Raw genomic sequence first — 13,760 nt, forward strand, 5'->3', positions numbered from 1 at the left:
AACTGTCATTGGTCCCCAGTCATCACTTCATCTCACCCCAAAGTGTTCCATACAACTGGGGACAGAGGAGAGGATTCGGACCCATCCACCTGCAAGCCTGGACCCCACACCAGTTTGCTTAGGAAACTGTCTCTGTGGCTCAGCACAGACAGATGAGAGAGGCTGCCCATGAAAGACAGGGCACAAGGAAGGGGACAAGGGGCCGCCCAAGACTGCAGCAGCGCCGGGGAGACCCCTGTGTGTCCTGCCGGTGCTGACAGCCGACCTGACCAGAGTGGAGAGAGGAGAGCTTCCTGGGGCCGGTGGGCAGGGCTGTGTGGGGGCTGGACCATTTTGTCAGCTCATTTCTAGACAATCAGGAATTACTTCTCTGTCCTGAAGCGATGGGCTCCCCTTTGCCGCATCTTCCCGGGATCCAGACCCCCTGGCTCTGAGCCTCTGCCCGCCCAGCCCTCCCTCCACCCCTCACAGTGGGACCAGTGGGACGTGGACACCTGGCCTGGCGGGTCCGGGCTCCTCCCCAGCCCACCCCTGAGTGCACAGGGACAGGTGATGTGGGGCGACTTCCCAGCCGCACTCAAAGTGGGCCCCAGGCGTGGACAACACAGGACCGTCTGTGTGCGCCGTGGTCCTTCTCCGGCTCTGTGCCTGCAACGCTCTCTGATGTTGCACGGCCCAGAGCACTGCTGCTTTCCCCCGGTAGAAGGCAAATGAGCTGCAGCCGATGACACTTTCTGTGGCTAGAGGAGGACTCACCAGCGCCCACGCTCCCCCGAGTATAAGGCTGCTCAGCTGTGCACGGGGACCTGGAGCTGAAAGGAAACGCAGTAACGCCTCTCGGAGGAAATGTGCCATTACTGCTCCCCCCTTCAGTCCATCGGGCTGTACTTACATGGCCACAACAGGAAAAGACCGTGCTGGCTACCTGCTGCATAAACAGGGAGGGGGCTCTTGTGTGACGCGCTGTAATCGTAACAAGTCAGCCTACTTGACTGACAGAAGTCCCTGCATCTCCTCCGGCCGCCGAGTCTCCCGTCCGGGACATACTCTCGGAGCTGTTCTGAGTGCTGATCGGGGAGGAGACGGCGCTGTGGTCTCTGCCCCGTGGACGCTCAGCGTGGACAGGCCACGTGTAAACGTTTGAACAGTTCACTGTCAGTTAAGTGACAGGTGAGACCAGGCACAGGATAGGCGTTTGAAGGCTGAAATGGTTTTGATTGACAGAAGGGGTCAAGGCAGGCACCACGGACGAGGTCAGCTCACAACTGGGCTTCCAGGAAGGGGCTGGGATGTGAACACAAGGAGAGGAAAGGCCGCGGGAGCGGGGGGCAGGGGGAGCACAGCTGTTAGCATGCGGGTGTCAGCTCTGACGCCGTGTCCCTGCTGCTGTCTGAGGGTCCGCCCAGGAGCATCCTTCCTCTCTTCCTTTCCTCATGAAGGTGGTCCTGCAGCCTGTCCCCGGGTGGGCTTAACGCATGCTGAGACAAGGGACTGGGGAGCCTGGGACCCCGGCACCAAGCAGGGCTCCATGTCCCCACCATTTCCCCCAAATGGAAAGATGGCCTGTGCACCTGAGTTTGCAAAGTCTCATCCCAAGAACCCTGGGAGCCCAGGAGACACACGGCTGGTGAGCTGGATCCTGGACGCCGTTCATCACACAGGTCTGAGCACAGCCATTCTTACATCAGATCAGGGAATGGGAGGCGGACGTGACAGCCGGCGCTGGCCCGGGTCTGCTCCAGCGCAGCGCCCTCCCCCTCTCCTTCCTGCAGTAGCTGATGGGCGCAGCTTCCAGCTGACTTTTTAAGGCAGTGAGGAGCTCGCATGCTGCTGGATGAGGAAGCTCACCCTCTAACCCTCGGCGTTGATAAGACTGAGACCATGGATAGGACCTTCCAACAGCCCCTCCTTAGCGAAAGGAAGCACCCGAGAGCAACATGCCAGCTCCCTCACCGACACAGGCCATTGAGCAAGCGAAGACCCGCACGCTCCCGCACAGGCACGGTTCTGTGTGCGGCCTTGGTCCTGCTCACACACCAAAGGTCTGTCAGGGAGTTACAACCAGAGCAGCTGGGCCTGAAGGCCCTCCCAGGGGCTCCCGCGACCGGCTTTCCCCAGCGAGTGCACATCCAGGCGCCTCATCCCCTCCCCCCCAACCAGGTGCCACTCCTGCTGCCTCTGGCCACTGGCCACGGACGGGCACCATTTCCACCAGGGCTGTCATCACAGACGAGGCGAGCCGGCGGCCCAGGAAGGAGCGGCCGCTCTAGTTACAGCCACTGGGGGCAGACAGTGTGCCGGCTCGTGGCCGCAGCCCTGGGACCTCAGGCAGCACCCAAGCCCCTTCGAGGATTTCCTCCCTGAGAGCGACAGCCCCTTCCTCTGTCTGCAGGCCTGTTTGCTCACAGTCCTTCCCAGTCTCTTCTTAAAATGCCACCCCCTGGAGGAGCCGAGGCCCAGCCCAGGGATCATACCGCAGGCCCCCCGTGTGTGAGTGCAGCCTGGCAGTCCCCTCTGCCTGGACGGGCCCCAGGGCTGAATGTAGTCAGCATCGCTATGGCGCCAGTAGCCAGACCAGAGTCCTGGTCAGCAGGTCACGGATCTGAGCACAGTGGCTCTGCTGCTGATTGTGAACTGGGGCTGGGGGAGGGGCGGGGAAGAGGGTGATGGGGGAGGGGCTGGTGGGGAGGGTTGATGGGGAGAGGTTGGCGGGGGAGGGTTGATGGGGAGAGGTTGGTGGGGGAGGGTTGATGGGGAGAGGTTGGTGGGGGAGGGTTGATGGGGAGGGGTTGGTGGGGGAGGGTTGATGGGGGAGAGGTTGGTGGGGGGAGGGTTGATGGGGAGGGGTTGGTGGGGGAGGGTTGATGGGGAGAGGTTGGTGGGGGAGGGGTCGGTGGGAGGAGGGCCTGACGGTGGTGCTTACGAAAGACAAGCACGGCCCTCGGGAAGGTGGGCCGAGCTCTGGGCTGGCTCTTACCTTCCTGTCTTTGGCACTCAGGTGAGGAGGCCTTCACCCACCTCCCACTCTGTCTCCCAGCTTAAGGAATGGGATGAGCTGTATGGGGGCCAAGAGCCTTTTCAGGGTGAAAGCTTGAAGTCCCTCAGCAAATGGCCTGGTTTCCTGCTGAGCCTCCGGACTGGATGTCCCGGTCAACGCGTGGTGAAGAGTGACCTCGGGAGCCGGGTTCCACAGCCCGAGCACCCGAGAGGCCCCGGCATGTGGACAGCTGCCCCGTTTCCTCCCCTGTGTGTGAGGACTGAGCCGGGGTGGGGTGCAGCGTGCACATGCTCAGGCGGGCCCGTCACCCTCCCCTCCCTCAGACAGAACGCAGGGGCAGATGCCTTCCTTCAGCAGAGTCGCGGGGAGACGGCTTTGCCCCCAGCACTGCCCTTGGCAGTGGCTCGTGACGAATACAACTCAGGAGGCCCTGGTCCGCCTGGGTCCAGCGTTGGGCTTGAGAGGTGGCGGGCAGCAGAGAGACATCAGGATCACCCCAGACAGGGAGAAGCGCTGCAAAGTAAGCGACAGGGGAGGAGAAGGGACTTCAGCACAGGACGGAGGGACAGGGCCCCTCTCAGCTGGGCCTGGGTGACAGGGGAGAGCCTCCAAGACGGGGCAACGGCCAGCGCAGAGGCCCTGAGGCAGCCAGACGTGACGTGTTTGAGGGACCAGCGGCAGGCGGGTGAGGCGGGTGGGAAGACGGAGAGCGGGACCGGCACCAGAGCGTCAGCCGGGTCACGGACGCTGGGCTTGGGAGGCGCTGGGGAGAAGGTTAGGGTTTGCTCGATGCCCCGTGGAGGACAGTCACTGAGGGTTTTCAGCAGGGGGAAGCTTGGTCTGAGGTGCCTCTTTGAGAACTGAACTCTGGCTCCTGTGTGGGAACGTGGCTGGTAAGGGTGAGAGGAAGCAGAGAGATTACGGGCAGCGGCTCCAGGCAAAAGGTCGGAAGATCACGTTGGTTTGGAGCAGGAAGCCAGGCGTGGGACCTAGACTGGAAGGAGGGACAGCAGTGCTGATGGACTGGAAGTGAGGGGTCAGGCAAAGAAGGAACCAAGGATGACGCCTGGGTGCTGGGCTCAAACAGCTGGACAGATGGGGTGCAGTTTACGAATTAGGGAGAACTCGGGAAGAAGGGGCTCGCTCGCCCAGAAGGCTGCAGGAGAAACCGGCTCCCTGGCTCTGTCCTGTGTTCTGAGCAGGACCGCAGTGGGAAATCAATACTGCCTTGACGGAAAAGCACGGTTTGAGATGCCATCCGGAAGTGCAGGTGTCCAGCGGGAAACTGGTCTCCCAAGCCAGAGCCCGAGGGAGAAACGGGAGCCGAGGTAAAGCTGGGGTGAGCTGTTATCTAGGGTAAGAGTGCCCGGGACACTGGAGGGAGAGGGTCCCGCACACCCCGGGCTGCAGAGATCTGTGCCAGGACCCCCTCTGCCCCGCATCCCAAACCTGGGAGGAACACCAAGGACCCCAAAGGAAGGAGGGACAACTGCGCGGCCGCGTCAGGGACCAGCCCAGATGCAGCCCTGCCAGTGGCAGAGCGGACGACGCGCCAACCCACACATGCTACACCATAGTGAACGTGGCTGCATCACCAGGTCAGCAGGGATGATCAGGAAAGAAACCCATCATTTTGAGCAGAAAAGGCCATCACAGGAGAATGTGCGAGTCATGATTACACTTACATAAAATTCAAAGAGCACCTAAATTCTGAAGTATATGCTTTGGGAATAATGCTTGTATGTAAACATATTTCTTAAAACAAACAAACAAACAAACAGCATAGGAATGGTTGGCACACGTTCAGGAGAGTAATTGTTCCTGAAGGGGCTGGGGGGACAGAAACACCTAATTGCTTGGGCTCAGAGGGAGGGAGGTACGTGGGGGGTCTGCTGTATCCGCGTCCCTTATACCCGCACGAACATACACGCGCTTCTGTGTGCAAGGTGGATCGCCAATTTTGCTTTTCAAAGAACGAGTGAACTGGAGGTGGCAATGCAGATGGGAAGGCGGCAGGAGCGGGGCAGCCCAGGGCAGACAGGCCGCAGGAGGGCTCTTCCACATGGACTAATCTGGAACACGCTTCCCTGCTGATAGGGGCAGTGGGGGCTCCGCTTAGAAAATTCTGCACCTGGCACGGCCCAAATGTCAAGACACCTGCTTGCCTGTTTGTGTCTTGCACCCTTAACACGCATTCACTTGTGGACGACAAGCTGTACAGAGTCTTTTTTTGTTTGCTTAAATCCAAGTAAGCTTCCTGCTAACAGCAGCTCAGTGTCTCCATTAGAAACACACGCGCCCCCCTCACAGAAGCCAGCGGCGTCGCAGGCCCTCTGGGGTGTGAGTAATTACGTTGCGGCAAGATTTTTGTTGCTACAAATCTCTAAAATGTTAATATGTATTATGACATTTTTGATGATGGTGGAGGAGGAAACAATTCCTGGATAAAAAGAGAGAAGGCTGCCTGGCCACGGCAGAGCCATGCCAGCACAGGCGGCCCCAGGGTGGCGCCGAGACCCCGGCTTGGCGACTTCCCTGACTTGCAATGCAGCCCGGCTGGTAGGCTCCTGACAGAGGGAAGAACAGCCACTTCCCAGCTGCCCTGTGGCAGGACACGGTGCTAAATTTAGACCATTGAATAGTTCTGGAAGCACAAGAACAGGCGGTAAACGGCTCCGAGGCAGATGGCACTCCTTAATCGTCGTGTTCGAGAGCCCCTTGCTTTACTGGAGACCCTCGCCATCGCTCATGTCTCACCTTTTTCACTCGAATGCTTACGAAACAGTGGGTGAAGTTTCAAAAACAGCTACCAGCATCCTTAATAAAAGAATCACTTCATCTGTTTCATCAAACCGGGGCCGGCGCTGGCGCTGCGCGGCATTTCCACCCCGAATGTGGGCGCCCCCCTCGCCCCGCCCCGTGACGCGGAGGGGACGGCCGAGCGGGCGCAGGTCGGGGAGTCCAGCCTGGAGGGGGACCAGGAAGGAAGTCCCCATCGCTCGGGCAAGCCCTTCTGCGACGTCTCCCGTCTCCCCGAAGAACTTCACGTTCTCCTTAAAAACTAAGAAATAGGAGACAAGGTACGTTTTTTCCCCGAAACGTGTTCCTTCTTTAACCTGAAATGCTAAGGCTTGAAGGGCCAGCTGAGAACGGGGCAAACTGGTTCAGCTGAGACCTGCTTAAAGGCAGCAACGCGGAGAGGCTTCCAGCCCACCCACCCCTCACTCTCCCTCAGCCCGGCTCCCAGCCCACGTTCGAGGGTCTTCTGACGGGATCTCTCCAGGCAAACCCCCTGCTCCGCCTGCCCTTCCTTCTACCTCGCCCCCGACTCAGGAGCGAGCATGAGAGAAACAGCCCTAGAGTCATGTTCCTGGTGGAATGGGCTGTGTCCAACCTCCCGACGCGCAGTCAGGAGAAAGGACACCGAAGCCTGGGACATTGCTGGGGAGCGCATTGCACGGGGTCATCAGTTCAGCCCCCAGCACCGCAGCAGGTGGGGCGGGAGAGGGAACCCCCCCCCGCCCCCAGCAGGTGGCTCACAGGCTGGGAAGGGGACGAGCAAGTGAACAGACTGAGCACGAGGCCAGCGGGAGACCCCAGGCGAGCCCAGGGCCTTTGGAAGAGCCACAGGGAGGTGCGACTTGGCTGCACGTGGCGGCAAGACTTGGAAAGAGAAAACCCAGCTTTTGGTTGAATTTGGAACGGATTGTGAGTTCTTTAAACAGGGTATCTTCCTCGAAATTCTAAATCACATTATAGGCATCTAATTCAGGGTAAGCTGTGACCGATCTTCCTTCCTCCTTGCAGATCCGGCAGGTGCCAGGTCAGCCCCCCCCGGGCGAGCGTCTTTACCCAGCAGCCCTGGCTGGTGCCGTTTAGACGCAGCTGTAGAGCGTGAACCAGGGCTTCTCGCAGGAGGCGCTGCCACCATCCGGGGCCAGACGGCCCTCCGCCACAGGGCTGCCCTCGGCTGGAGGACGTGCGGCAGAAGGCCTGGTCTCTACGGCCGAGACCCCAGGAGCAACCCCCGGGCCGCAGAGACCAAAACTGTCCCTGGCCATCAGCTAGTGTCTCCTGGGGGCAGAACTGCCCTCAGCTGAGAGCCGCAAAGCTAAGGCGCGTTGGGCGTCCGGCCGCCTGGCTTTGATTACCAAGCCGAGGGTGTGCATGCAAGGCTCACTTGTCTAAGATGGGAATCACTGCCGTCTGAATGAAAGCAGGGCTGTGTACCTGCAGACACGTGAACGCCTACTGGCTTTAGTGAAGTCCATCTGGACGAGGAGCAGACGGCACAGGGCTGCGTTCTTCTGGGCTGGGGGGAGGTGTCTTTTGCTGTCGGTGCCATCTGTCCCCTCCGCCCCGCCCCCCAGCCCCCCTCCCCTCTCCCCACCCCCGCCCCAGGCACCTGTGTGAAGGGGCTTAGGGACTTGCTAGCAGAACGCGTGGACCTCCGCTGAGGACACATGTCAGGACGGGCAGCGCTTCAGCCTCACCCGATGTCACCTCACGGGGCCACCGACGGTGGTTAAAACACAGCTCTGGTAGACGGAGCGTCTGCCCTCGTCTCCTTCAAGCCTCGGTTTTCAGAAAGCATTCGGGGGAACTGTGTGCAGGGCTCCACCCTGCGCGCGGGCAGTCTCTCTCAGGTGCCCTCTGCGGCCGTCAGCGCGGCTAGGCGGCCCTGCCTCCCGGAGAACCACTTCCGGGGCAGCCGTGGGAGCGCCACCCCCTGCGCTCACGCCCGGGACTGGCCCTGGAGCTCAGAGGCCGCCCGCCGGGCTGGGGCCACGGTCCGGGCCGCCACCCCTGTTTCAACCCAGTAGTGATCAGGGTTTCCAGAGCAGAGGGGTCAACGCCAGCATGACAAAGGCAGCCTCAGAAGCCACCTGTCGAGGGCTGCCCCTTGGTCTCCCTGGCTGCCCACGTGGCCGTTACCTACAGGACAGACACTGTGGGGGCGGCCTTTCTCTAACTGAATGCACATGGTGGCAGATTTGATCATAGATCCTTAGGAAACACAGACATGGAGAGACGCCTGGTTATTATGTCACTGTATAAATCACACAACAGAACGTGCAGAGCGAAGCCGCCCCCGGGGAGCACGGGGTTTGGTCTTGGGTTCTTTCTAGGATTAATCTGCTCAGAAAACAGTAAGTCATCATTAAAAAACACCAATGAACTGATGGATTTTAACCAAAATCTTGACACAGCTGTAAATTATGTTCCACACAAGAGACTATCTACGTGTTTTATTTATTTCCCCATCGCACCTGAAGTGCCTGCTCAGTGACAAACCGAAACAGACGTAAGTTCCTGCGACTACCACAGTCTATTAACCGCCCAATTTATCAAGTCAACTTCGAAGTACGGAAGCCGGGGTCCAGCGTCGGGAAGACCACATCAGATTTACTAGAAAGAAGCCCAGAAAACCAAGGGCACTCCCACAACTGAAATATAATAAAACCAGGTTGTTACACACACACACACACACACACACCCCTCTCTCTCACAACCTAGCGATGTTCCCTGTCACTGATCCCCTAGCAATTAATCTGATACTAGTGTGCAATCCTAGCATTAACTCTAGTAGAGAATTAATATTATCATCCCACAGAATTTCTATCCAAACCTTATCGTAGCACGAGAAAAACCACAAGCCAGGCAACGGCACCAGCTCGTGAGACTCCAGCCCTCACTAAGTGCCACTCCTGCTCAAGGCTGCTCTTGTCGCTTTAAGGGCAGGCCCAACCTGCACTCACTGTTATGGCCTGGGCACACGGAGTCCTGGCCACAGTTAGCAGACGAGCGCGCACAAGCGAGAACGCGCTTAGACCGCAGGGTTGCAGCCGACCCAGGACCAGGGCCCTCATCTCCCTCCAGAGCCCTTCCTCGCACGTCTCAGCACAGCACCACGAAGCCTACCGGCCCCGCGTCCGCCACGAGCACTCAGAACAGCACACCCGCCGCACGTGTGGACCCCGCGCCTCGGTGGCCGCTTCAGTGGGCTTCCGCACAGGTCCCGCCGTGGTGGAAGGACCCCGCCGTGTGTGCAGACTGGGCCCAGCTGGCCGGCCCAGGAGGGACGACTCAGTGAGAGCCCCTTGCAAGTCTGAGCTTTGCACGTTTGTGCGTTTCATTAACTCAGAGGCTTAACTATTTTCCAGCACCTTCCCTTTGCTTTCTTCCAAGCTCCACATAAGACAATTAGAAATTCCTCAGTCACGCGCATCGCTCCCCGTGAAGTTAGTAAAGAGACACCCCACGTCTTTAAACAGAAACTTTAAACTGTCTGCGTTAGGGCAGGAAGCCCCTGGGTGGACTCACGAGACCTTGCTCGACGGAGCTGAGGTCCGTTGTGTGCTCTGAAGAGGAGCGAGCCCACGGAATCCCCCCCGAGAGCGCTCCCCCCCCCCCGGTGCTCCTGGCACAAGAACCCAGGGAACTGTGAGCCTGGGCGCTGGCAGGCTCCTGCCTTGGTCACCATGCTGTGGGCTCTGGAACCAGCCCAAGGCTTTGAGAGAGCGGCTCTGTCTTACCGGAGAAGGGTGCGGTCCGCAGGGGTATTTTGATGGGTGCCAACGTCAGAAAGTGGCAGGGCTGCACGCTGGAGGGGGCCGGGCCCCCCAGCCCCTCCGGGTCCACGGAGACCATGGCTGCGGCGGCGGCGATGGCAATGGTGGGGCCGTTGCCGACAGGCTTGAGACTGTTGTGGCAGCCACCTGCAGAGGAGGGACAGGGAGGTCAGCACGCACACCCGGAGCCCACTGGGGACTATGCCACTTCGTTATGCGACATGCGAGCGCCCAGAAGACAAGAGCGCGGTAACCCCCTTTCTTGGAAGCCTGAGCCCGGGGCCACTGTCCTAGAAATAAACGTGATGAGCTCTCATCCTGCCCAAATGTCACCTGTGCAGGGGGGGGCGACGTCACAAGGCTTGCAGGCACCAGGGGACATGCCTGCCTGAAAGAGAAGTAACTTGGCTGCTGCTGCTGCTGCGGTGCTCAGCGAACAGAGCAGATTACGCGATCACTTGTGTGTCTACACGACAGCGTCACTCACTCAACACGGCTGCACGTGGCTCTCTAGACGCCGAAGGTGATCTAGCCCTCAGGTGCAGAGCAGTGGCCCAGGCAGACGGGAGGCCTGCCCACAGGGGCCCCGCATCCAGGTGGGGAAGACACACGTGCAAGCTTTTCTTGTTGATTTGCTTCATGTCACAGGTTAGAGGGAAGGAAAGCGGGGAAAAGGGCCAAGAACTGGTAGGCGGGTTTCAGCTTTAAATGGGGTTGTGGGGAGGGTCTTCACTGGGAAGGGGACGCAGAGGTGACGGCCTGCAGGAGGCAAGCAGGGAGCCACACTGGCCCCTGAGGAAGAGCAGGTTGGGGAGAGGTGAAGGGGGTGCAAAGGCCCTGAGGCGCACGCCTACCCAGTGTGCTCCAGCAGCTGCAAGGAGGCCAGGGAGGCTGGAAGGGGCTGGGGAAGGGGCAGAGATGAGGGACTCGGCGGGGCAGGTTTGCAGGGACACAGGCACGTTGCTGACCTAGGATTCCACTCAGAGAGGCAGGTGTGGGAGGAGGTGGAATGAGGGGGGTGCTCTGACTTCCATTTCACGTCCTCACCCTGGCTGCTCTGCTGGGAGCCGACTGAGGTCCGGACACAGCGCCTGATCCTATTGTGTCTCTTTGTCTTTTTGTAATTTCCAAAGGCCCTATGATGGGCATATACAGATTTTTAAGATTAAGTTTAATTTTTAAAATTTTAACATTAAAAAAATTGAAGTCTAGTTGGTCTACAGTGTTGTGTTAGTTTCTGGTGTGCAGCACAATGGTTCAGTTATACATATATGCACTCTTTTCCATAATCTCTTTCTTCTTTATTTTTCTGGGGAGTAATTAGGTTTATTTGTTTCTTCATTTGTTGATGGAGGGGCTGGTGATTGAACCCAGGGCCTGGTGCGTGATGAGCACGTGCTCCACCCCGAGCCACAGCCCCGCCCCTCACACCCTCCTTCATTACCAGTTACTACAAGCTATTGAATGTAGCTCCCTGTGCTGCCCAGCAGGACCTTGCGGTTTATCTAGTCTGTGCATAGCAGTTGGTATCTGCACGTCTCCGACTCCCGATTTACCCTTCTCTCCTTCCTGGTCACTGTAAGTTTGTTTTCTTTTCTGTGACTGTTTCTGTTCTGTAAGTAAGTTCATTTATGTCATTTCTTCCTTCCGCGTATAAGTGGTGTCACATGGCGTTTGCCTCTGTCTGACTTCCTTCACTTAGTGTGACCGTCTCCAGGTCCGTCCGCGTTGCAGCGCACGGCATTATTTGCTTTTTTATGGCTGAGTAACACTCCATTGTATATATATGCCGCATCTGTATCCAGCCATCTGTCGATGAACATCTAATTCTTCGCACAGCAAGTTGAGCAGGAGGCAGAGAGCCCACACACACCCCCGGACCCGGTTTCCCCTCTGGTCGCCCTGTGTTACCCCTTCTGAGCCAACACTGATACACTGTTATTCATCAGAGTCCAGAGCTGACCACACACTGCTTGTGTTGAACATTCTATGAGTTTTGCCAGATGCACGATAAACGGCACAGCATCACACAGGACGAATTCACTGCCCTAGAAACCCTGTGTGCTCTGCCTGTTCATCTCCACCCCCACGGGCCACCGCCCCTGAGATCTGCCTTCTGTCTCCACGGTTTCCCTTTTCCCACAAGGCCTCACAGTGGGAGCCACACAGAACGGAGCCTTCTCAGCCTGGCCTCTGCCACGTGGCAGCACGGCCACCTCGTGCAACTGCACTTCCCTTGACTGTGCACTGTGGAAACTACCTTCTTTACAAGTTGAAGGGTTGAAGGGCTGTGGAAACCTGGCATGGGGCCAGCCTATCGGCACCACTTGTCCAACAGCATCTGCTCACGTCACGTCTCTGTCACACTCTGATGATTCTCGCCGCATTTCAGAACTGTCATGGTTACTGTACTTGTTGCGGCGGTCTGTGGTCTGTGGTCTGTGGTCGGTGGCATCTGATGTTGCCGTGGCAATTGTTTCGGGCGGCACAAGCCACGTCCACATAAGACGGCGAACTTAATGCATAAATGCTCCGTGTTCTGACAGTTCTGCCCGCCGGCCACTGCCCGGTCCCTCTCCCTCTCCTCAGGCCTCCCCACACCCGAGACACAGTAATACTGGAATTAGGCCATTTTGACTTTTGAGTCTCATTATTTAAGAAATACGTTTCACAAGGCTATAGCCACCCCAGGTGGCAGTTTCTCCGGTGGATCTGGGCAAAGTCAATTGAAAGCCTTCTGGAAAAGATTCGCCATCTGAAGTGCCATGAAGAGCATTTGTGATGCGTGGGAAGAGGTCACAATACCGACCTTAACAGGATTTTGGAAGAAGTTGGTTCCAGCCCTCATGGATGACTTTGAGGGGTTCAAGACCTCAGCGGAGGAAGTCACTGCAGACTTGGTGGAAACAGCAAGAGAAGCTGACTTAGGCGTGGAGCCTGAGGAGGAGACTGAACGGCTGCCCTTTCATGATAACATTTCAGTGGGTGAAGAGCTGCTGCTTAGGGCTGAGCAGAGAAAGTGGTTTCTCGGGATGGGGTCTACGCCTGGTGAAGACGCTGTGAAGATTATTGAAATGACAGCAAAGGATATGACCGCAACTTAGTTTTCAGAGCAGTGAGCGGGATTGGGAAGACGGACTCCAATTTTGAAAGAAGTTCTAACTGTGGGTAAAACGCTATGGAGCAGCACTACGTGCTACAGAGAAATTGCTCATGAAAGAAAAAGTCGATTGGTGTGGCGAATTCATTGTTGTCTTATTTCAAGAAATTGCCACCCCAGCCTTCAGCGGCCACCACTCCATCAGTCAGCAACATCAAGGCAAGACTCTCCAGCAAAAAGATCACAACTTGCTGAAGGCTCCGATGACAGCCAACCTTTTTCAGCAAGAAGTTATCTAAGGCGTGTACGCTGTTGCCGACATAACGCTACGGCACACTTAGTAGGCTGCAGTATACTGTGAACATACGTTTATATGCACTTAGAAGCCAAGAATTCTGTTTTATTGCCGCATTCCTTTCATGGCAGTGGTCTGGATCGGAACCAGCGGTATCTCTGAGGTATGCTGGGATGTATTTATTCCTTTGTGTCCTTTCGTGGAAAATAGCTCATTTCTTTTTATTACTAAATAATATGCTACTGTCTGGGTGGACCACAGTTTTTCCATTCACCTACAGGAAGGATATGCTGAGTGCTTCACGGTTTTACAATTATGAATAAAATAGCTATAAACATGTGTGTGCACGTTTTTGTATGGACAAGGGTCTCAACTTATTTGGGTAAACACCGAGCAGTGTGACAGCTGGACGACGTGGTAAGACTGCCTTCAGTTGTCGGAGGAACCGACACACGGTCTCCCAAAGTGGTGGCCCCGTTTTGCGTCCCCAACAGCAACGAACGAGAGTTCCCATGGCCCCAGAGCCCCACTGGTGCGTGGTGTCGATGCTGCAGGTGTCAGCCGTCCTCACGTGCGTGTGGTGGTGTCTTAGCGTCGTCACACACAGATTTAAAGTCAGGAAAAACCCCACTATGCAACACATGTCGTCTTACTCAACAATAAAAACATGTTATAGACAGTACAAAATGGAGTAAATGAGACATGAAAACGTGCCCAGGGTCCTGCAGCTGAACGCTGATGATCTCCTGTGACGCACCGACTGGAAGTGCCCAGCACCGCGCTCCGGCTGTGCTG

At 57.3% G+C, this 13,760-nt stretch overlaps 1 protein-coding gene across 1 annotated transcript in view; it reads right to left on the reverse strand.

Annotated features, from left to right (window-relative positions):
• Positions 1–13,760, reverse strand: part of TCERG1L (transcription elongation regulator 1 like) — a 172,353-nt gene that overhangs the window by 123,890 nt on the left and 34,703 nt on the right. Inside the window, exon 4 of the mRNA XM_064488626.1 lies at positions 9,535–9,717. Within this exon, the coding sequence (XP_064344696.1) occupies positions 9,535–9,717 (183 nt within the window). The remainder of the gene's footprint in view (positions 1–9,534; positions 9,718–13,760) is intronic.

This window comes from Camelus dromedarius, chromosome 8, assembly GCF_036321535.1.
Source record: "Camelus dromedarius isolate mCamDro1 chromosome 8, mCamDro1.pat, whole genome shotgun sequence".
Taxonomy (NCBI): Eukaryota; Metazoa; Chordata; class Mammalia; order Artiodactyla; family Camelidae; genus Camelus; species Camelus dromedarius.